General features: G+C 48.6%; 1 protein-coding gene across 1 annotated transcript in view; it reads left to right on the plus strand.

Moving 5' to 3' along the window:
• The first annotated feature begins 1,731 nt into the window (after window positions 1-1,731).
• The window catches only part of LOC145353814 (protein CBFA2T1-like), a 124,885-nt gene continuing 104,153 nt past the window's right edge, over window positions 1,732-22,463 (plus strand). Inside the window, exon 1 of the mRNA XM_080204642.1 lies at window positions 1,732-1,846. Within this exon, the coding sequence (XP_080060768.1) occupies window positions 1,819-1,846 (28 nt within the window). The 5' untranslated portion in view covers window positions 1,732-1,818. The remainder of the gene's footprint in view (window positions 1,847-22,463) is intronic.

Below are 22,463 nucleotides of genomic sequence, written 5' to 3' on the forward strand. Positions count from 1 at the left end.
TCCTTGATGATAGATTCAAGCATTTTCCCCACTACAGAATTTAAGTTAATCAGCCTACAGTTACCCGCCTTTTGTCTACCTTCTTTTTTAAACAGTTCGATTCCCAGCTTGGGTCACTGCCTGTGTGGGGTCTGCACATTCTCCCCATGTCTATGTGAGTTTCCTCTGGGTGCTCCAGTTTCCTCCCACAGTCTGAAAGACGTGCTGGTTAGCTGCATTGGTCATGCTCAGTGTACCCGATCAGGTGCCGGAGTGTGGCGACTAGGGGATTTTCACAGTAACTTCTTTGCAGTGTTAATGTAAGCCTACTTGTGACAGTACAAAGTAAACTTTAACCTTTTCTCCCACAGTCCAAAGATGTGCAGGTTAGGTGGATTGACCATGCTAAATTGACACTTAGTGTAGGTTAGGAGGGGTTAGTGGGGTAAATGTGCGGCTTAAAGGAATTGGGTCTGGGTAAGATACTCATTACACAAATCAGCCTCCCAACCATTGACTCTGTCTACACCTCCCTCTGCCTCGGAAAAGCAGCCAGAATAATTAAGGACCCCACGCAGCCCGGACATTCTCTCTTCCACCTTCTACCATCGGGAAAAAATACAAAAGTCTGAGATCACGTACTAACCAACTCAAGAACAGCTTCATCCCGGCTGCCATCAGACTTTTGAATAGATGTACTTCACATTAAGTTGATCTTTCTCTACACCCTAGGCCTGACTGTAACACAACATTCTGCACTCTCTCATTTCCTTCTCTATGAATGGTATGTTTTGTCTGTATAGTGTGCAAGAAACAATACTTTTCACTGTATACTATACATGTGACAATAATAAATCAAATGAAATCCAATCTGTCGGACAGTAACTGCAGTCTCGATGGGCCGAATGGCTCCCTGCTCACTGTGGGGATTCTCTGGACCCACTGGCTTCCTCCAGGTGCTCTAGTTTCCTCCCACAGACCAAAGATGTGCAGGTTAGGTGAATTGGCCATGCTACATTGTCCCTTAGTGTCCCCGAACAGGCACCGGAGTGTGGCAACTAGGGGAATGTCACAGTAACTTCATTGCAGTGTTAATGTAAGCCTGCTTGTGCCTAATAAATAAATTTGAACCTAACTTAAACTTTACTGAAGTTGTGAATGGCTGCTACATAAATGCAAGTTCTTTGTTGAACTTTTCCTGGAGTGTTTCTGGCCAGTGTTGCTATCGTCCCGGCCCCACTTTTAAAAAGTGCGTGGAGGTTAGAAAAATACAATGCTGGCGTGAGAAAGCAACTGCGTTAATGCGGTGAGGAGGAAACTGGCCCCTGGGAACTGGGGGGCGGGTGGGGGGGGGATAGAGTGAGTTGCAGTGGGCGATACGCTGAGTGCTGTTTCCTTTGTCTGCTTTTGCGGGCGGGTGACTTGTGGCTTTCACAGAATATTCACCAAGATTGGGGTGGGTGGCAGAGAAAAAAGTACTGTCTCACATCAAAAAAAAACACTGAAGCTACATGGAAAATGGGGCGGGGGGAAATGGAGTGGTAAATACAGTTCCAAGTCTGTTTGCTGGCCCTGGCCGTTTATTTGACTGGGCTGTTGAGAGGGAGGGAGGGAGGGGGGGTTGAAGTGCCAGCCCCCTTGTTGCATGCATTGGTTGAAGCTGTACTCGTTTCCCCTACCCAAGCGCTGGAGGTTTAATCAGACACTGTAGCTCAGTCTCTCTCTCTCTCTCTCCCACACAAGAACGAACGAACTTCAGTCACTGCAAGAGACAAAGTGGATTGCTTCAAATCTCCTGTCTCTCCAGAACTTTTCCCAACTCGAGTCAGATGATTGGAGATGGTGGGAATTTCTGGCGCTTATCAGGGTGAGTGCACTTTTGTTCAGCTGCTTTCAGGGAACTTGCCTTTGTTCCATTCCAATGGGAAAGGGAGAGAAGGGTGGGGGGCAGGATTATAAACTTTCCCCACTCCCACTCCCCCCTCCCAACAATGTTCCCCAGTTGGAGCTATAGCAACCCCCCCCCCCCCCCCTTACTTTAAAACAAAAGCCTTAAAGGTGATTGATGGAAGAGACAGAGACACAGTCAGCTGTGAGCATGTTGCTGTGGGACTCCGGGCAACTTTTACCAGTGGCTTTGGGACGGCGCTTGAGGCGGCTTGTAGCTAACTGTGCTGCTTGTGTTCTGCTGGCCTTGGGCGATGTGACAGACGGGGGTAGAATCGGTGCATTTATCTGAGATCTCTTTCCCAAGTCTGGGCTGCAATCCTTGATTTTTTAAACAAAGTTACAGTGCTAACCCAAACAATAGAAAGGGGCAGCTGTTTGGAGTTTTGTTTCAATTTTTCTTTAAAATATTAATTTTGAGAGGAATGGAGAAGAATGATCTTGTACAGATTGTCCCCCCCCCCCCCGTATTTGCCTATTTAGATCACACCAGCAGACAATATGCTTGTTTATTCTGCGCCATTTCATCGCTCAGCGCAACAAGTTATCTTGGAGCTTGTTTTGGTCTTGTCATTGTCTTTTATTTGGCTTCGTACATTTTAACTTTCATCGAATTGTAATTGCAAAACTTCATAACACTGCTCGCTATCTGTTATGCACAGTCAGGAACAGTATTTTTATCTGTTATATACACAAACAGGAACAGTCCTGTATGGGTTATATACACAGTCAGGACCAGTCCTGTATCTGTTATATACACAGGAATGGTCCTGTATCTGTTATATACACAGGAACAGCCCTGTATCTGTTATATACACAGTCAGGAACAGTCCTGTATCTGTTATATACAGTCAGGAACAGTCCTGTATCTGTTATATACACAGGAATGGTCCTGTATCTGTTATATACACAGGAACAGCCCTGTATCTGTTATATAGACAGTCAGGAACAGTCCTGTATCTGTTATATACACAGTCAGGAACAGTCCTGTATCTGTTATATACACAGTCAGGAACAGTCCTGTATCTGTTATATACACAGTCAGGAACAGTCCTGTATCTGTTATATACACAGTCAGGAACAGTCCTGTATTTGTTATATACACAGTCAGGAACAGTCCTGTATCTGTTATATACACAGTCAGGAACAGTCCTGTATCTGTTATACACACAGTCAGGAACAGTCCTGTATCTGTTATATACACAGTCAGGAACAGCCCTGTATCTGTTATATACACAGTCACGAACGGTCCTGTATCTGTTATGTACATGATGTGGATATGCCAGCGTTGGACTGGGGTAAACACAATAAAAAGTCTGACAACACCAGGTTTAAGTTCAACCGATTTATTTGATAGTACACTCACTAGGTCTCGGGGTTAGTCCCTTCGTCAGGTGAATCAGTTAGACTTAAACCTGGTGTTGTCAGACTTTTTACCCTGTTATGTACAGTCAGGAATGGTCCTGTATCTGTTATATATACAGGAATGGTCCTGTATCTGTTATATATACAGGAAAGGTCCTGTATCTGTTATATACAGGCAGGAAAGGTCCTGTATCTGTTATATACGCAGTCATGAACTATCCTGTATCTATTATATACACAATCAGGAACAGTCCTGTACATGTTATATACACAGACAGGAGCAGTCCTGTATTTGTTATATACACAAGAGCAGTCTTATATCTATTATATACACAGGAAGATCCTGTATCTGTTGTATCCACAGTCACAAACGGTCCTGTATCAACGAGCATTGACATGGTCTCCCCGTCCCATCCTTCCCATCTGCTATGATTCCTGTGGCGGCAGGACTGGAAAATACCTCCCTCTGTGTGGAAAAGGGATTTCACCCCTCAATGGCCAGGTCTGATTTTAGATTATGTCACCTCGTTCCTGACCCTCGTACTGAAGAAAAGTTTCACCATATCTACCCGGTCAAATCCCTTTTCATATTTAAAGGGGATGGATTGAGCCAGCCCTCGATCTACAACATTCAAGAGAATACAAGGCACATTTGTGCAAATCTGAAGGCCCATATATCCTTCCAGGTGCCCGGAACTGAAGGCAGTCCCTCAGTTTGGGTATGAACAGAGTGCTACACATCTGAAGCAGAACTTCCTCCCCCCTGAGATAAAGGCCAACATTCCATTAGCCTTTCTGATTGTTTTTTGTAACTGGCTACCAGCTTTGAATGATTTGAGTGCTTGGATGCCCAGAACTCATTGCACCCTCTACAGTCCCTGGTTCCTCACCATTTGGAAGTTCCTCTTGATTTATCCCTGACTGGTTGGGGTGGATTCACAAGTGTCACATCCTCTGCTGGACAGTATTGCTTGCAGTCTTGCTGTAGCCAGCTCTGTAATGTTAGCGGGCTGCCTGTCTCAACTAGTGGCCGTGAAGAGGGAGAACTCTCAATCCCCTTCCCCCAGGCAATTGATACTACGAATATGGAGCCCATGTTGACCATACTTGTGCATGAGTGTATCCTTGTATGCGCCCCACTCCCCAGGCAGGTATTCCTGTTCTCTACGTTTAACAGGATTGTACTGTACTCCAATATCCTGGGCTGCTGGGTGGCGCAGTGGAATCTGCCTTGCAGACTGACCCGACGCGCAGTGAGTGGCAGCAAGAGTGTAGCGTTTACAGATGTTTTCAGACTGGTGATTGTAATGTGGGTCCGCGCTGGACAAGAGGCTCCTTTCCCGTAAGATGTTTCAACGGTGTGGAGGTTTACACAGCAAATACTTCACCCGCCTCTGCAGCCCTCCTGAACTCACCAATAAGACGGAAAGTTTGAATGGAAAGGCTTGAATAAACTTGGATTTAAATAGTGATCATTCACCACACCAGAACTCCCCAAAATGCTTCATATCCAGCGGGGAATGTTTGAAGGGCAGTGGCTGCTGCAGAAAGCACCCGCAGCCAATTCGAACACAGCGAGCTCTCACAGACAGCAATAGGCGATGGTTCGGTCTGGGGGGTGGGTATTATCGCCAGAACAAAGAAAATTACAGCACAGGAACAGGCCCTTCGGCCCTCCAAGCCTGCACCAACCACACTGCCCGTCTGAACTAAAACCCCCTACCCTTCAGGGACCATATCCCTCTATTGCCATCCTATTCATATATTTGTCCAGATGTCCCTTAAAAATCACTATGGTATCTGCTTTCACTATCTCCCCCCAAGTTCCAGGCACCCACCACTCTCTGTGTAAAAAACTTGCCTCGTACATCTCCTTTAAACCTTGCCCCTCGCATCATAAACCTGTGCCCCCCCCCCCCCCCCCCCCAGTAATTTACTCTTCCACCCTGGGAAAATGCTTCTATTCATCCAGATCCTGTGACTTGTTTTATTGGGTGCAGTGCGACTGTGTCATTGTGTCACCGATCACATTCTCCACTCCTGCGAGCGTTTCACATTCAGCTTCAAACTGAGAATTAAAATGATCTTTGCAGACCTTCACCCTGTGCGCTAAGCAAACATCTGCTGCTTACAGAACCCGTGCTAGACCCAAGTCCCGCTGCAGAGCCACGTAGGTGTGTTCTCCCAATCCCACCCTGCTCAATGTCAGTCATAAGAACATAAGAACATAAGAAATAGGAGCAGGAGTCGGCCATCTAGCCCTTCGAGCCTGCCCCGCCATTCAATAAGATCATGGCTGATCTGCCGTGGCTCAGTTCCACCTTCCCGCCCTCTCCCCATAACCCTTAATCCCCTCTCTTATCAAAAACCCATCAACCCGCGTCTTAAAACTATTTAGTGAGGCAGCCTCCACCACTTCAACGGGCAGAGAATTCCAGAGATTCACCACCCTTTGAGTGAAGAAGTTCCTCCTCAACTCCGTTCTAAACCGCCCCCCCTTTATCTTGAGGCTGTGCCCCCTAGTCCTACTGTCTTTTTTGAGCGGGAAGAGTCTCTCCACCTCTATCCTATCCATCCCATTCATCATCTTATATGTCTCAATGAGATCTCCCCTCATTCTTCTAAACTCCAACGAGTACAAGCCTAGTTTATTCAGCCTCTCCTCATAGCTCAACCCCCTCAACTCCGGTATCAGCCTAGTAAACCTCCTCTGCACTCCCTCCAAGGCCAAAATATCTTTGTGCAGGTGCGGCGCCCAAAACTGCACACAGTACTCCAGCTGCGGCCTCACCAATGCCCTATACAGCTGCAGCAAGACCTCCCTACTTTTATATTCAATCCCCTTCGCTATGAAGGCCAGCATCCCATTCGCCTTCCTGACCACCTAGAGCCGTTACCACGGGGTAAGTGAATCGTAAGAGCCTGTCTCCCAAGCCGTAACCGCTCCCCTTGTCCACATCCACGCGTAGGTACTCTCTAGTAGGTGCTATTACATGGCAGTAAAACTGCTTGAATTTATATAGTGCCTTTAACAAAGGAAAAGAAACCCCAAGACACTTCACAGGAGCTTAATCATAGAATCCCTTCAGTGCCGAAAGAGGACATTTGGCCCATTGACCCTGCATCAACAACAATCCCACCCAGGCCCTATCTCCGTAACCCCACATGTCTACACTGCTAATTCCCCAGACACTAATGGGCAATTTAACATGGCCCATCAATCTAACCCGCACACCTTTAGACTGTGGGAGGAAACCGCAGCACCCAGAGGAAACCCACACAGATACGGGGAGAATGTGCAGGCTCCACACAGACAGTCACCCAAGGCAGGAATTGAACCCGGGTCCCTGGCACTGTGAGGCAGCAGTGCGAACCACAATCAGGAAGGCAAATCTGACACTCATCCAGGCAGGTATTCGGGTAGGTGACTAAGCACTTGGTCAAAGAGGTAGATTTTCAGAAGCGTCTCAAAACCAAGGCAGAGGCAGAAGGATTTAAGGAAGGAATTCCTGAGCGTGGGGCCCAGGCAGCTGAAGGCTATTTCCCAACCATCTTCCCAAGAGGTTGGACAAGTCTGCACAGGCCAGTGCAATCGGAGCCATGTCTCTGGCCTCTATAGAGTGAATCAGAATGATCTAACATTGATCTTGCCAATGTCTAAAAAAAACACAGTGGAGGTAGCAATCAGGTTCTCTCACAACACTAGTCCCAGGCTAGTCTGCATTCTGCTGTCAGTTATGGGGATCGTAGCAGGCGGTGAGGGTGGGGGGTGGGTAATGGGGCAGACCATGTAAAGGCCCATTGATCTCAGGTGGGATTTTCCAGTTTCAGAGCGAGCGTGACTGGAAAATCCTGTCCTAAGGCTCAGTAACCTGGTACAATCCTGAAGGAGAGCAGGGGAGTTATCCTGGGTGTCCCGATCAGTGTTTACCCCTCAAACAATACCATTAAAAAACATATTTTTAAGAATCCATTCATGGGACATGGGCGACGCTGGCTGGCCAGCATTTATTGCCCATCCCTAGTTGCTTGAGGGCAGTTGAGAGTCAACCGCATTTTTGTAGTTCTGGAGTCACATGTAGGCCAGACCAGGTAAGGACGGCAGATTTCCTCCCCTAAAGGACATTAGTGAACCAGATGGACTTTTCCGACAATCGACAATGGTTTCATGGTCATCAGTAGGTTCTTAATTCCAGATTTTTTTATCGAATTCAAATTCCACCATCTGCCGTGGTGGGATTCGAACCCGGGTCCCTGGAACATTAGCTGTGTCGGCTGATACCTGGGTTGGCTAATACACTGAATCATCTTATACGCTGGGTTGGCATATACACTGGGTCAGCGCATACACTGGGTCGGCGTATACACTGGGTTGCATATACACTGGGTGGGCATATACACTGGATTTGTGTGGACGCTGGGTTGGCATATGCACTGGGTCGGTGCATACACTGGGTCGGCATATACACGGGGTCGGTGTATACACTGGGTCGGCGTACAAACTGGGTTGGTGTATACACTGGGTTGGTGTATACACTGGGTTGGCGTATACACTGGGTTGGCGTATACACTGGGTTGGTGTATATACTGGGTTGGTGTATATGATGTGACCTGTGGTATTTTCCTACTCTGATGATGGGTTTCTTTAGAAATGTTTCAGCCAAAAAGGAATTTGTTCAGGCCAAACTCTCCCTCCCAACAATCTTTTTACACAATACTATTCTGCTGTTTATTGTACCAGTTCAGAGATAGGAACAGTCACTTACACCACACTTTCATTTTTTCACAAAGAATTGTCTGTGATAAGAAGCCGTTACCCTGTTGCAGTGACCCAGAGTCTCGCTGCAGCTGTCTGTTAACACACATCCTTATCTTTCAACGGAGAACCCTTTATGTAAACCAATAAGGAATATTTGATGCAGTGTGATACCTTTGTCTTTCTGTGTGATATCTACATAGCTGGGAAAGAACTGGTGGATCAGTTTGCACGTAGCCTTACACAGCAGCGAGCTTTGATTGCTGATTTGTGTGATAAAAGTTCACTGTAGGGTTGTGGGCCCCACTGGCAAGGCCAGCAATCATTCCACCTCCTCATTTGCCTCGAGAAGGCGATAGGTGAGCCGCCTTCTGGAACCGCTGCTGTCCTTCTGAGGCAGGCACACCCACTGTGCTGTTAGGGAGGCAGTTCGAGGGTGCTGTGCCAGTCGTGACGAGGGAACAGCTAGTAAAGGGCAGCACGGTGGCGCAGTGGTTAGCACTAGCGCCAGCGACCGGGGTTCAGTTCCCGGCTGGGGTCACTGTCTGTGCGAAGTTTGCACGTTCTACCCATGTCTGCGTGGGTTTCCTCTGGGTGCTCCGGTTCCCTCCCACAGTCTGAAAGGCGTGCTGGTTAGGTGCATTGGCCATGCTAAATTCTCCCACAGTGTACCCGAACAGGCATCGGAGTGTGGCGACCAGGGGATTTTCACAGTAACTTCACTGCAGCGTTAATGTAAGCTGACTTCTGACCAATGAATAAACTTTACGTCAGGACAGTTTGTGACTTGGAAGAAAATGTGCAGATGTTTTGCATGAAAACATGCAGAGTGTGAGTTCCCGTGCACCTGCTGCTCCCGTTCTTCTTGGTGGTAGAGGTTCAATCAAAGGAGACTGGACAGGTTGCTGTGTTTTATTGCATTAGTTTATCCCATAGGTGAGGGTGACAGTACCACACTGTCAGTCGGTCTGTCCCCAGGCTGGGCAGGGGATAAACTAATGTGGGTTCTCATTCCTTATCACCACCCAGTGTGTCTGGCAGATGTGGCTGGCGAATGAGGGTGGTAGGTTAAGTGGGCAAGAGATCAGTGGCAAAATGCGCAACAGTCAAACAGACATTTCTATACCATTATGTCCACAGATGTAAGTACTAATCATGGAATCTCCCTTCCCGCTGACAACACATCCCCACCATACGATTCCTGGCAGCATGGGGTGGAATCAATGGGAATTTCTATTAACAGTGGTGGGAGGTGGAGAGGCAAGGGGATCCTGCCCCATGTCCACTTGGAAACTATAGAATATGAAACCTATGTTTTGGATTTTGATTTGATTTGAGTCGATTTATTATTGTCACGTATATTAGCATACAGTGAAAAGTATTATTTCTTGCGCGCTATACAGACAAAACATACCGTTCCTAGAGAAGGAAAGGACAGAGTGCGGGATGCAGTCTGACAGCAATATCTAGGGTGTAGAGAAAGGTCAACTTAATCCATTCAAAAGGTCCATTCAAAAGTCTGACGGCAGCAGGGAAGAAGCTGTTCTTGAGTTGGTTGGTATGTGACCTCAGACTTTTGTATTTTTTACCTGATGAGAAAAGGTGGAAGAGAGAGTGTCTGGGGTGTGTGGGGTCCTTGATTATGCTTGCCAAGGCAGCAGGAAGTGTAGACAGAGTCAATGGATGGTAGGCTGCTCTGTGTGATACACTGGGCTGCAATCAAAGAATCAAAGAGACTCCTGTTGTTGCCAATGTGAAGTTCTAGCAATCTCCCACGCTACACTGACAGGCTTGCATTTATTTAATAGCTTTTATGACCACGAGGTGTCCCAAAACGCTTTGCAACTAATAAAGTACATGTGCGTAGCTGCAGTGGTAACGTAGGAAACATGGCAACCAATTTGCACACAGTAACTCCCAGGAACAACATTGTGATAATTGTCAAGTAACGTCATCGTAAAATAAAGAGAAAATGCTGGAAACAATCACCAGGTTCATAAGGCCATAAGATTTAGGAGCAGAAATAGGCCATTCGTCCCATCGAGTCTGCTCCACCATTCAGTGAAATCATGACTGATCTGATGTGATAATCCTCAACTCCAATTTCCCATCTTATCCCCATAATCCTTGACTTTCTTACTAAGTTTACCAAGCTTGTATCAAAACAAATTGAGGGTGGCATGGTGGCACAGTGGGTTAGCACTGCTGCCTTACTGTGCCAGGAACCAGGTTTGATTCTGACCTTGGGTCACTGTCTGTGTGGAGTCTGCATATTCTCCCCGTGTCTGCGTGAGTTTCCTCCGGGTGCTCCGGTTTCCTCCCACACTCCAAAGATGTGCGGGTTAGGTGGATTGGCCATGATAAATTGCCCCTTGGTGTCAGGGGAATGAGAAGGCTAAATATGTGGGGTTACGGCGATGGGACCTGGGTGGGATTGTTGTCGGTGCAGGCTTGATGGACTGACTAGCCTCCTTCTGTATTGTAGGTTCTATGATTCTGTGGTTAAAAGTCAGACAAGTGTTGACAGAGTCACCCTTATATGTGAGTCCAGAGTCACAGCAATGTGGATGACTCTCAAATGCCCTCCAAGGGCAACTAGGGATGGGCAATAAATGCTGGCCAGCTAGCGACGCCCATATGCACGAATTAATGGAAAAGAACGTGTTGACCAGGACACTGTTCTCTGTTGGTTACGGTGCTGTGGGATATGTCCAACCCAGAGGGCAGACAGGGTGTTGGTTTAACAGATCACCTGCCTTGTTTGAGGTTGTCACTGTCCATTAAACCTGGAGAATCTGAGCATTGGCCTTGGCCATGGAAAGATCCGGGTGTGTGTGTATGAAGCTAATATAGCACCAGGAGCCCTCCGCTGTTGATCACAGACTAAGGGTGGTGTTGGAGGTGATAAGGATCTGGAATAAGATCAGCCAAGGTTCCTGCTCCTTTGTATTATGTAGTGACCTTTGCTGGAAGGTGTGGGTGAAAGGGTGAGGGTTGGGGTGTGCTTGGTTCTGTTGCCCTCGCCCGCAGTTAGATTATTCAGCTGGAAATAGCTCCAGTCACACATGACTCTGTAATGCTGAGGAGAGCTTTCTCATCATAAGAACCCTGCAGTGCAGAAGGAGGCCATTCAGCCCATTGAGTCTGCACTGATAACAATCACACCCAGGCCCTATCCCCCTAACCCAACTTATTTACCCTAGCAAGTCCCCCTGATACTAAGGGACAATCTAACATGACCAATCCACCTAACCCGCACATCTTTGGACTGTGGGAGGAAACCGGAGCACCCGGAGGAAACCCACGCAGACACGGGGAGAACATGCAGACTCCGCACAGACATCAAGACCTATGAACTGGCTATCAGCACGAGCCTTACAGCACAATGAAAAAAAAATGTGGTGACTGTTTACACAAAGCGCTCTAAAGCAGGCCGAGCTTGTTGCACAACTGTAGCTTCAGGGAATAAGGACGGGGGAGGAATTAAAGGAGTTCCCCCAGTGCTTGCGGGAATGGTTGGGAGCTCAGTGAATGTGGCAGGGGGAATTCTCAGGGTGTGTCACCGTTAGCGAGACTGAGGGAGGGTCAGAGGGGCTGCCCTTTGATGAGGCAATGAACCGAGGCCCTGTCTGCCCTCTTGGGTAAGAGGTCCCACAGCAGGATGCAAAGGAGGGATAGGGAGGCAGCGGGAAGTGGGGGGAGGTAGGGTCAATAAGAACATAAGAACATAAGAAATAGGAGCAGGAGTAGGCCATCTAGCCCTTCGAGCCTGCCCCGCCATTCAATAAGATCATGGCTGATCTGTCGTGGCTCAGTTCCACATTCCCGCCCTCTCCCCATAACCCTTAGTCCCCTCTCTTATCAAAAACCCATCAACCCGCGTCTTAAAAATATTTAGCGAGGCAGCCTCCACCACTTCAACGGGCAGAGAATTCCAGAGATTCACCACCCTTTGAGTGAAGAGGTTCCTCCTCAACTCTGTTCTAAACCGCCTCCCCCTTTATCTTGAGGCTGTGCCCTCTAGTCCTACTGTCCTTTCTGAGCGGGCAGAACCTCTCCACCTCTATCCTATCCATCCCATTCATCATCTTATACGTCTCAATGAGATCTCCCCTCATTCTTCTAAACTCTAACGAGTACAAGCCTAGTCAAGTTGTGGGGGGGGGGGGGTGTGTATGGCTGGGGGTGGGGAGAGTAGTGGGGGGGGTGGGGGAGGTCTTTCTCCCAACCAAAGTCACCAAAACGGAATGATCTGGTTGCTATGCTGGTGAGATCTTTCTGCGTATGCCGCTGCGTTTCTTACGCCACCACCGTGACAACACTCTAAAGAGGGGACTTCCTGATGCTGAGAAAGGCGCCACATAAATGCTGGTCCTTGGCTTGCCTCCCTTATTTAAAAGAAGCTTCCTGGCGGCCCTGGGCCAGCTGATGGCTGAGCTCTCTCTCTCTCTCTCTCCGTCTCCCTCTCTCTCACTTTGGAAATCGTGTGAGCTGTCAGCTGGCTTTTGTTGTGCTGTTGCACCGTCTTCCCTGCACCAGAAGGTTGGGAGGTCTGGAACAGCTTAGGGAATTGAGTCGAAGCACATCCCACCTGTTCCCCGCATTAGAGATTAAATCGAGTTCCCATCTGCTTTGGCTGAGCGAGGAGTCTGCATCACCCATTGCAGCGCAGCAGAAGCGAAAATCCAGGTGTCTTGGTGCAATGCCCCCGTGGCTAAACCCAGGGTTAATTAACTTGGGGGGGGGTGGGGGGGGAAAAAAACTGTACACAGATTAAAGAGTCTGCCACTTGCCTCTCGTTATTGCAGCCAGGGTTGCGACACTGTGAGGGGTTTCGGGGGGAGGGGAAGAGGGTAATCACAGGCCTTGTTACAGTGTTAAGAAGGAGGCCATTTGGCCCATCCTGTCTGCACCAGCTCTCTGAGTGAGCAATGCACCATAGGGGAACCTTCTCCCTCACATTCTTCCTTTGAAGTCGGGGGGGTGGTGGGCGGGTAAATATGCTGAGGTTTTGTGTTGCTGGAATTCATGGCATTGATTCGATGCCTCTCTCTCTGCGTGACGATGATTTTCCAATCCCAGCTGCAGAATGGAGGGAATTAACGTTGACCTCAATTGGGTAAACAGCCTCTGTCCTGCAGTTACACATACATCTGGCAATAACAAATACTGTGCCAGGGTAGGGTGTACTGTTAATACTCAGCTGCTCGTCTGGATTGTGTCTCTGCTGACCTTCCTGTGAAGCACCATGGGACATTTACTACTGGCTTTAAAGGCGCTATGTAAATGCAAGTTGTTGGAATTCAGATTCGACCACGGTGAGTCTGTGTGGAGTTTGCATGTTCTTCCCTGTGTCTGAGTGGGTGTCCTCCGGGTGCTCCGGTTTCCTCCCACAGCCCACAGATGTATGGGTTAGGTGGATTGGCCATGCTAAATTCTCCCTCAATGTGCCCGAACAGGCGCTGGAGTGTGGCGACTAGGGGATTTTCACCGTAACTTCATTGCAGTGTTAATGTAAGCCTACTTGTGACACTAATAAATACACTTTCAGCTTTCATTTATTGGTCATCCGGTACTGGGTTTGAGTTCCACTCACCACGCGTTAGGTTGAAGCCACACATGTTTAGACAGTCATAAAATCATACAATCCCTACAGTGTAGAACAGGCCATTCAGCCCATCGAGTCTGCATCAACTCTCCAAATCGTAGAATCCCAACAGTGCAGAATCAGGCCATTTGGCTTATTGAGTTTGCACCGATTCTCTGACAGAGCATTTGACCCAGACCCTATCCCTGTCACCCCACATATTTAATAGCCCTAATCTTCAGATCTTGGGACGCTAAGGGACAATTTAGCATGGCCAATCCACTTAGAATCCGTACAGTGCAGGAAGAAGCCATTCGGTCCATCGAGCCTGCACCAACAACAATCCCATCCAGGCTCTACCTCGTAACCCCATGTATTTACCCTGCTAATCCCCCTGAAGCAAAGGGACAATCTTAGCATGGCCAATCCACTCTAACCCACGCATCTTTGGGCTGTGGGAGGAAACTGGAGCATCCAGAGTAAAGCCACACACGCACGGGGAGATCGTGCAAACTCCATACAGTCACCCGAGGCCGGAATTGAACCCGGGTCCCTGGCACTGTGAGGCAGCTGTGCTAACTACTATACCATTGGGACACCCCTAGTGGGCCTATCAATGGATATGCTGTCGTGGGTGTTGTGGCTTTGCTACAGGTCCTATAGGAAAGCCCCACTTAGGGATGTTTGGGAGACGCAGTTTGCCACCATCAACCACATCCTGAAAGAGGATACAAATTTAGTAGAAAAACAGATGTTCCTGCCTTGGGTTCACAAGGTCGTGGGTTCAAGTGCCCACTCCAGAGACTTGAACATATAATCTTGGCTGACATTCCGATACAGTGCTGAGGGGGTATTGCGTCTTTGAGAGTTCTGTCTCTCAAATAAGATATTAAACTTGAGGCCCCTTTTCTCAGATGGAGATGAGAGATCCCACGCCACAGTTTTAGAGAAGAATGGGGTGTCATTAACCCTTGGTGTCCTGGTCAATATACATCCCTGACCTAGGGAGCAGAGAGAGAGCTAAGATTTTACCTGTTAAAAACCTGTTTAAAATAAGTTTAAAGCACTTTGTTCTTTGTAGAACTGTTTAAAGCATTTATTTATTGTATTTACTGCTTTAAGAATTCTGGGGGAGTGGTTAAAAGGCAGTTGTGGCTAAATATTTTTAAGAAGCGGGTTGATGGGTTTTTGATAAGAGAGGGGATTAAGGGTTATGGGGAGAGGGCCGGAAAGTGGAACTGAGCCACAACAGATCAGCCATGATCTTATTGAATGGCGGGGCAGGCTCGAAGGGCTGGATGGCCTACTCCTGCTCCTATTTCTTATGTTCTTATGTTCAGTGAAAAAAGCAGATTAACCTCGTTACCTCCACATTGCTCTTTGTGGGAGCTTGCTATGCACAAATTGGCGACTGTGGTTTTGAAGTAAATACGTAATTAGCCACAAAGCCATCCTGGAGCCATGAACGGTGCTATACAAATGCAAGTTGGTTCTTTAATATGTCAGTATGTTTGTAACAAAGCCCTGGAGATGATGCAGAAGGTACTTGCTGCACTGGATTGTTTTTTTGGAGTGTTCACTCATGTGCAGAGAGACTCAAGGAGTTAGTATTGCTCTTCTTCAAGTGGAAGAGGTGAAGAAGAGGTTTTATAAAGGCATTTAAAATCAGCATTGATTTGGATAGAATAAATAAGAAGAATTTGTGGCAGTGACGGGGGACGCAGGTTTAAGATCTTTGACAAAGGAACTACAAATGACACAAGGAAACATTGTTTTGCAGAGCGAGTTTTTGATTTATTGTCACATGTATTAACACACAGTGAAAAGTATTGTTTCTTGCGCGCTACACAGACAAAGCATACCGTTCATAGAGAAGGAGAGAGTGCAGAATGTGGTGTTACAGTCATACCTAGGGTGTGAAGAAAGATCAATTTAATGCGAGGTAGGTCCATTCAAAAGTCTGACGGCAGCAGGGAAGAAGCTGTTCTCGAGTCGGTTGGGACGTGACCTCAGACTTTTATATCTCTTTCCCGACGGAAGAAGGCGGAAGAGAGGATGTCCGAGGCGTGTGGGGTCCTTGATTGTGCTGGCTGCTTTGCCGAGGCAACAGGAAGTGTAGGCAGAGTCAGAGGCTGGTTTGCGAGATGGATTGGGCTACATTCACGACCTTCTATAATGATGGGCGTTCACTGGAGACCCTCATAAGATACACTGAGACTAAAACTGTGGTGGTGGGTTAGGAGGTGCCCGCTTCTCATGAGCAACTCTGTAAATAAATGTAAAGGTTTGCTCCAGTTGTACCTTTCATCACAAATAGAACATCACTGGTATCTTCACGACATGCACAAGTGGCAAAAATGGTCAACATGGGGGTCCAAATGGAAAAAGTAAATGGAAGTCTTGTTTTTGTACAGCACATTTCACCGCAGGGAAGAGTCTGTCCTCGAGTCGGTTGGTACGTGTCCTCAGACTTTTGTATCTTTTTCCTGGCGGAAGAAGGTGGAAGAGGTGGTGGGTGGGGTCCTTAATTATACTGATTGTGATTGTGATCTGGAATATTCTACCTGAATGGGTGGCGGCAGCTAATTCGATAGTAAGGTCCAAAAGAGAAAAACTCAAAAAGTAAAAGTTTACACGGCCACGGGGGGATAGGGCAGGGGGAGAGAGATGAGTAGGATAGTACCAGTACAGGCAGGATGGGCCAAATGGCTTCCTCATTTGCTTGAGGATTCATTGCACGTTTGATCAGACGCAAAGACTGATGTCCAAACTGATTCGCTGTTTATATTCACCTCTAACACTGCCCCAATTCCCACCAACTCCCCCCGCCCCGCCGCACACCATCTCCTGCCCCCAAACTCCCTGTTTGAAAATGTTCTCTTCCTGCAGAACTGCCACATTTGTGTGTGGCACGTCCCACAGCTGCTGGTGTCAGCTTTAACTGGGCTCTATTGCACAGGGCCTTAATTCCGCAAACCCTGTTGGATGGAGCTTTAATTCCAGTCGCCCCCCCCCCTCCCCTCCTGCCACTTCCGTGCCCTCCCCATCGCCCCCACCCCCTTGCCCACTTGCTCGAGAGGGCGTCCTCTATTCTGTCACGTTCAAAATAAAAACACCTCGAAGCGGTTGGCGCCCCAGCCTGAGCGCGCTTGGCGAATCCTGCCTTCCTCTCGCCCGCCTCCCCACCCGCCCCCTCATTTCCTCTGGATAGCCGCGAGGGAACCTCACCATGTGTCGCGGCTGCCTACAGGTGGAGGAGGAAGCTACAGTTCTTGTTTTTCCTTTGCGCTGCTCCCTAATCTGGTTTATCTCACAGCTGCACCAGAGGTAGTATCTCACACACAGACAGAAAGCTGACTGCTGCCAAACACTTTAAAAAGACTCTCGAGTATCTCTGCTATGGTAGCAGCTACTTCTTCACATTGCCAAGATGTTTGGTTGCATTCATTGAAAGGCTTCTCCCCACATTGTGAGTCATTTAAGGTGTTGCTTTATCTTTCACTTATTGCTTTTTTCCCTTGCCTGCCTTTCTTATTAATCAGTCTCCCCACTCTTGGTTGCTTGGGTACGGTTCCACAACGCCCTTCCCCCCACAACCTCCATCCAGCCCGCTGCCATCCCACCTCAGGTCCCCTGCCTACTTTGGCTTTGCCCCGAAAGCTAGTGGCATTTGCTACCAAATAAACCTGTTGGACTTTAACCCGGTGTTGTGAGACTTCTTACTGCGTTTACCCCAGTCCAACGCCAGCATCTCCACATCATGCCCTGGTTGCCACAGGGGCCAACGCAACACAACCCTGCTCATACCCCCAATCCTCAAGCAATCCCCCACCCCGTTGCCTGCGCGGATAAATGCCCTTGCAGGAGGCAAATGTCTTCAAGCGGGGCAACTCCCCAGCCTGTCGCATCCGTCATGAAGCAAAGGGAGATGCTCTAAGGTCGCATCAGCCAACGTCATTTTGGGAAGCTATCTTTGGCTAATCGTCCGTCTGGATTTAGCTCACTAGTTTAAAGTGCACCCAGTTTGTTTGGGGAGGCTGGGTTGAGTGGAGGTGGGTGGAGTGAGATTTGGGTGGGTGAGGTGCAGGCAGTGGCCCTCAGATGGTGCCAGCATGCCAGCTAGTCGAGTTGAATAGCATCTTCCCTTTGAGACGGGAGCTCGCTGCTTCACATCCCACCCCTGAGGCCTTACCACTAAATCCAGGCAGACACGCCAGCGCTGTCCTGAGGGAGTGCCGCATTGTTGGAGATGCAGTGCTTTTGGATGAGGCCTTAAACTGAGGGCCCAGCTGCCTGCTTGATGCCTGTATAAGATCCCATGACAATCAACCTTCCGAACGCAAATTCCCTGACTGTCACAGAATTGTACAGTGCTGAAGAGGCCCTTCAGCCCATCGAGTCCGCACTGACACATGAGAAACACCTAACCTCCCACCTAGTCCCAGCCCACCTGGTGCAATGACAATAATCTCTCCCTCAACATCAACAAAATGAAGGAGATTGTCATCGATTTCAGGAAGCGTAATGGAAAACATGCTCCAACATCAATGGGGACGAAGTAGAAAAGGCCAAGTGCTTCATGTTTTTAGGTGTCCAGATCACCAACAACCTGTCCGGGTCCTCCAATGCCAACACTATAGTTAAGAAAGCCCACCAACGCCTCTACTTTCTCAGGAGGTTCAGGAAATTTGGCAAGTCCGCTCCAACTCTCAATCTCTCCAGATGCATCATAAGAAGTATTCTTTCTGGTTGTATCACAGCTTGGTACAGCTCCTGCTCTGCCCAAGACCACAATAAACTACAAAAGGTCATGATTGAAGCCCAGTCCATCACGCAAACCAGCCTCCCATCTGTTGATAAGGTCCACACTTCCTGCTGCCACAGAAAAGTAGCCAGTGCACCATACTCTCTTCCAACTTTTCCACTGGGAAAAAGATACAAAAGTCTAAGGTCACGTACCAACCAACTCAAAAACAGCTTCTTCCCTGCTGCCATCAGACTTTTGAATGGACCTACCTTGCATTAAGTTGGTCTTTCTCTGCACCGGAACTATGACTGTAACACTACATTCTGCACTCTTTCCTTTCATTCTCTATGAACGATATGCTTTGTCTCTATAGCGCGCAAGAAACAATACTTTTCACTGTATACTAATACATGTGTCAATAATAAATTAAATCAAACAGCAGTTGGAGTGATGCTGAGCAGCTGATCCGTTTTAGCAATGGTTAAGGGATAACTATGGCCAATACACTGAGGAGAACTCCCCAGTGTTTCTACAAAATTGAGTCTTCAATATTCCCCTCCTTGAAAGATGAGGTGGGACCTCCGCTTAATGTCTCATCTGAAACATGGAATGTCCAAACAGTGCAGCTCACCCTGGGTACTGTCCCGCAAGTATTTGGCGGCACAGAGATTAGCACTGCTGCCTCATAGTACAAGGGTCCAGGTTCAATTCCGGCCTCGGGTCACTGTCTGTGTGGAGTTTGCACGTTCTCCCCGTGTCTGCATGGGTTTCTTCTGGTTTCCTCCTGCAGTCCAATGATGTGTGGGTGAGGTTGATTGGGCATGCTGAATTGCCCCTAGTGTCAGAGGGATTAAATGTGCGGAAATAGGGGGGGCCTGGGTGGGATCGTGGTCAGTACAGACTCGAATGGCCTCCTTCTGCACTGTAGGCATTCTGTGATTCTATAAAGTATTTTGTTCGCCACATTCACCACCCTCTGTTTAAAAAAAAAGTCACATCTAAACTATAGTTGCATTTTTCTTCTTCTGAGGCCTTTGCTGCTGCAATGCTCAGGTTTATGTTAAATTAATAATTATTATTCCATTTGCTGACTGCGCTTCTGTTATTGGAAAATCTTGAATGTTATTGGAAAATCTTGCGCAGATTCGCCCACAAGAAAACCCCGAGTAACACGTGCAGTTCCATCGAGTGTCAAACCTTGCTCACACTGACGTTATCAGGTTGCTGGCGGCGAGATTTAAGCCAGGAATAAAAACCTTGAGGTTCGAAAGTCATCAGCCCTCAAGATTGTGATCAGATCCTATCTGCTCTTTCGTGTAAGTGTAATCCAGGTGATTAATATTTCAGGTCCCACATCTGGTTCGAGAGGCCTGCAATGAGAAAGCCAGATGTGGAAGCCCCCGGGGCAGGTGGGGGTGGGGGTGGTGGGGGTGGGGGTGGTGGTGGTTGGCTCCCAGTGCGCGAGTGCGGTTAGGGTTAAAGTGGCTGTCAACAGTGCTCCTGGGCTAGGCAGGAGGATGGGGGTGGGGGTGGGTGGGTGGGGGAGTTGGGGGGGAGGGGGGAGGGTGGATGGGGAAGAGGGGGGCGGAGGAGGTAGAGAGCAGTCAGCAAGCCTCCCTTGCTGAGTGTCCCAGCTCCTCGCGCTACCAACATCCCCCTGCGGAGATCAGCCTGGATTGCGGCTATCAAACCTCCCTGGGCTCCTAGCCAAGGGCCACGCCAAGCATTCGCGCTAAACCATTGAGGGAATCCCTGGTCAGTCATCTGTACTGTGTCTGTCTGAATAGAAGTGCCAATCTGTGCCCTGCTGCAGGCAGCGATGAGGGTTGTGAGGGTGGGAGTCGAAGCTGGGCTGAGGCTGTTCCAGACGCACTTGGCCTGCGTTTGACTGGAACTGCAGCTGACAGTAAGCATATGGTTTAACTCACTCACGAAGAATGTGGGAGTTCCCCTTCCTCAGCACAGGCTGGGAGACTCAAAGCCAGAATGTCCACAACTGCCTTGTTTCTATCAAGTGAGATACCGGTGGGGGGGGTTGATGGGGGTTGGCGGTGGGTGGGTGGGGGTGGCGGTGGGTGGGTGGAGGTGGTGCTGGGTGGGGGAGGTATGAGTTTTGGTGGCAGGGTCTCTCAAAGCCACAAAGGTGGACATTAACTGGCTGATATCACAGCACCGTCACAACAAACAGTACAGACAGGAACTTTGAATCTCAGGCTGTGATAGTGAAATCCCGCTGGATGCTGGGATATGAGGGAATGTGTTCATCGGAAGAAACTGTTTCCACTGAGAGAAGGTTCATAGAATCCCCTATTCGGCTATTCGGCCCATCGAGTCTGCACTGACTCTCCCCGACAGAGCATCTTACCCAGGTACGTTCCCCACCCTATCCGCGTAATCCTGGGCATTTACCCCTCTAATCCCCCGAACCTAACCACCTTGGGGCAATTTAGCATGGCCAGCCCACCTAACCTACACATCTTTGGACTGTGGGAGGAAACCGGAGCACCGGAGGAAACCCGTGCAGACATGGGGAGAATGTGTAAACTCCACGCAGACAGTGACCCAAGGCTGGAATTGAACCCAGGTCCCTAGCACTGTGAGGCAGCAGTGTTAAGCACCCCAGGGTCCTGGGTTCGCTCCCCGACTTGGGTCACTGTCTGTGTGGACTTTGCACATTCTCCTCGTGTCTGCGTGGGTTTCCTTTGGGTGCTCCAGTTTCCTCCCACAGCCCAAAGATGTGCGGGTTAGGTTGATTGGCCATGCTAAGAAATTGCCCCTTAATACCCAGGGATGTGTAGGTTAGAGGGATTAGTGGGTATAATAAGTAGGATGGGGGTAGGGCCTGGGTGGGATTGTGTTCTGTGCAGACTCGATGGGCTGAAGGGCCTCTTTCTGCACTGTAGGGTTCTATGACCTATGATCTAATGTTGGAGCTTACACTGGATGCAGTAAACAGGTGAGGCAGCAGTCACCAGAGGATGGATAGAGTCACACAACACTGAAGGAGGCCATTGGGCCTGCAATGACAGGGCTATCCCACTCTCCTGCTCTTTCCCCATGACCCTGCAGGGATTGGGGTTTTTTTTCTGCGATGAACTATGATCTGGAATGTCCCACCTGAAAGGCAGATTCAATTCCTAAGGAGAATTAGACACATAAACAGCAAAGCTGTGCAGGGCTCTGGGCAAAGGGCAAGGCTGGGGAGGAGCGGGTGACTCTCTTCAAGAGCCAGCACACGTACAGTGGGCTGAACAGCCTCGTTCAGTGCCGTGTGATTCTAACATGCTGGGTTTGCACTGCAATTCAGCCGTGGGGATTGGTCCATTCACTTCAGTGATCTGCGACTTGCTGAGCCAATTGTGTTGAGTAGGGCTCAATGCACGATCAAGAGCTGGCTGATTACCGAAACCAACTGTAATCTGCTCTCTAAAGCAATACAGCTTTGGAAACTTCCCCATCGTGGACACAAAGGCCATTGGCTGATCGAGCTTTTGTATCTGTGCTGACTCTCCACAAGAGCAATTCACTGAGTGCTGTTCCCCAGCCCATTCCCTGGAGCTCTGCACGTGGGCGATCCAATTCCCCTTTGAAAATCTGCGATCGAATCTGCCTCGCCCACTCACTCTCAGACAGTGCCGTCCACATCCAAATGACTTCTTGATTTTGATTTGATTTATTATTGCCACGTGTATTGGGATACGGTAAAAAGTATTGTTTCTTGCGCACTATGCAGACAAAGCACACCGTTCATAGTGAAGGAAAGGAGAGAGTGCAGAATGTAATGTTACAGTTATAGCTAGGGTGTAGAGAAAGATCAACTTAGTGTGAAGTTAGTGCATTCAAGTCTGATGGCGACAGGGAAGAAGTTGTTCCTGAGTCGGTTGGTACGTGACCTCAGACTTTCGTATCTTTTTCCCGACAGAAGAAGGTGGAAGAGAGAATGTCCGGGGTGCGAGGGGTCTTTGATTATGCTGGCTGCTTTTCCCAAGGCAGTGGGAAGTGTAGACAGAGTCAATGGATGGGAGGCTGGCTCCAAACAGGTTTTCCCCTCGAGCCGCTTTTCTCTTTTATTTCATAAAATC

This window comes from Carcharhinus amblyrhynchos, chromosome 16 (genome assembly GCF_965287045.1).
Source record: "Carcharhinus amblyrhynchos chromosome 16, sCarAmb.v2.hapA, whole genome shotgun sequence".
Classification (NCBI taxonomy): Eukaryota; Metazoa; Chordata; class Chondrichthyes; order Carcharhiniformes; family Carcharhinidae; genus Carcharhinus; species Carcharhinus amblyrhynchos.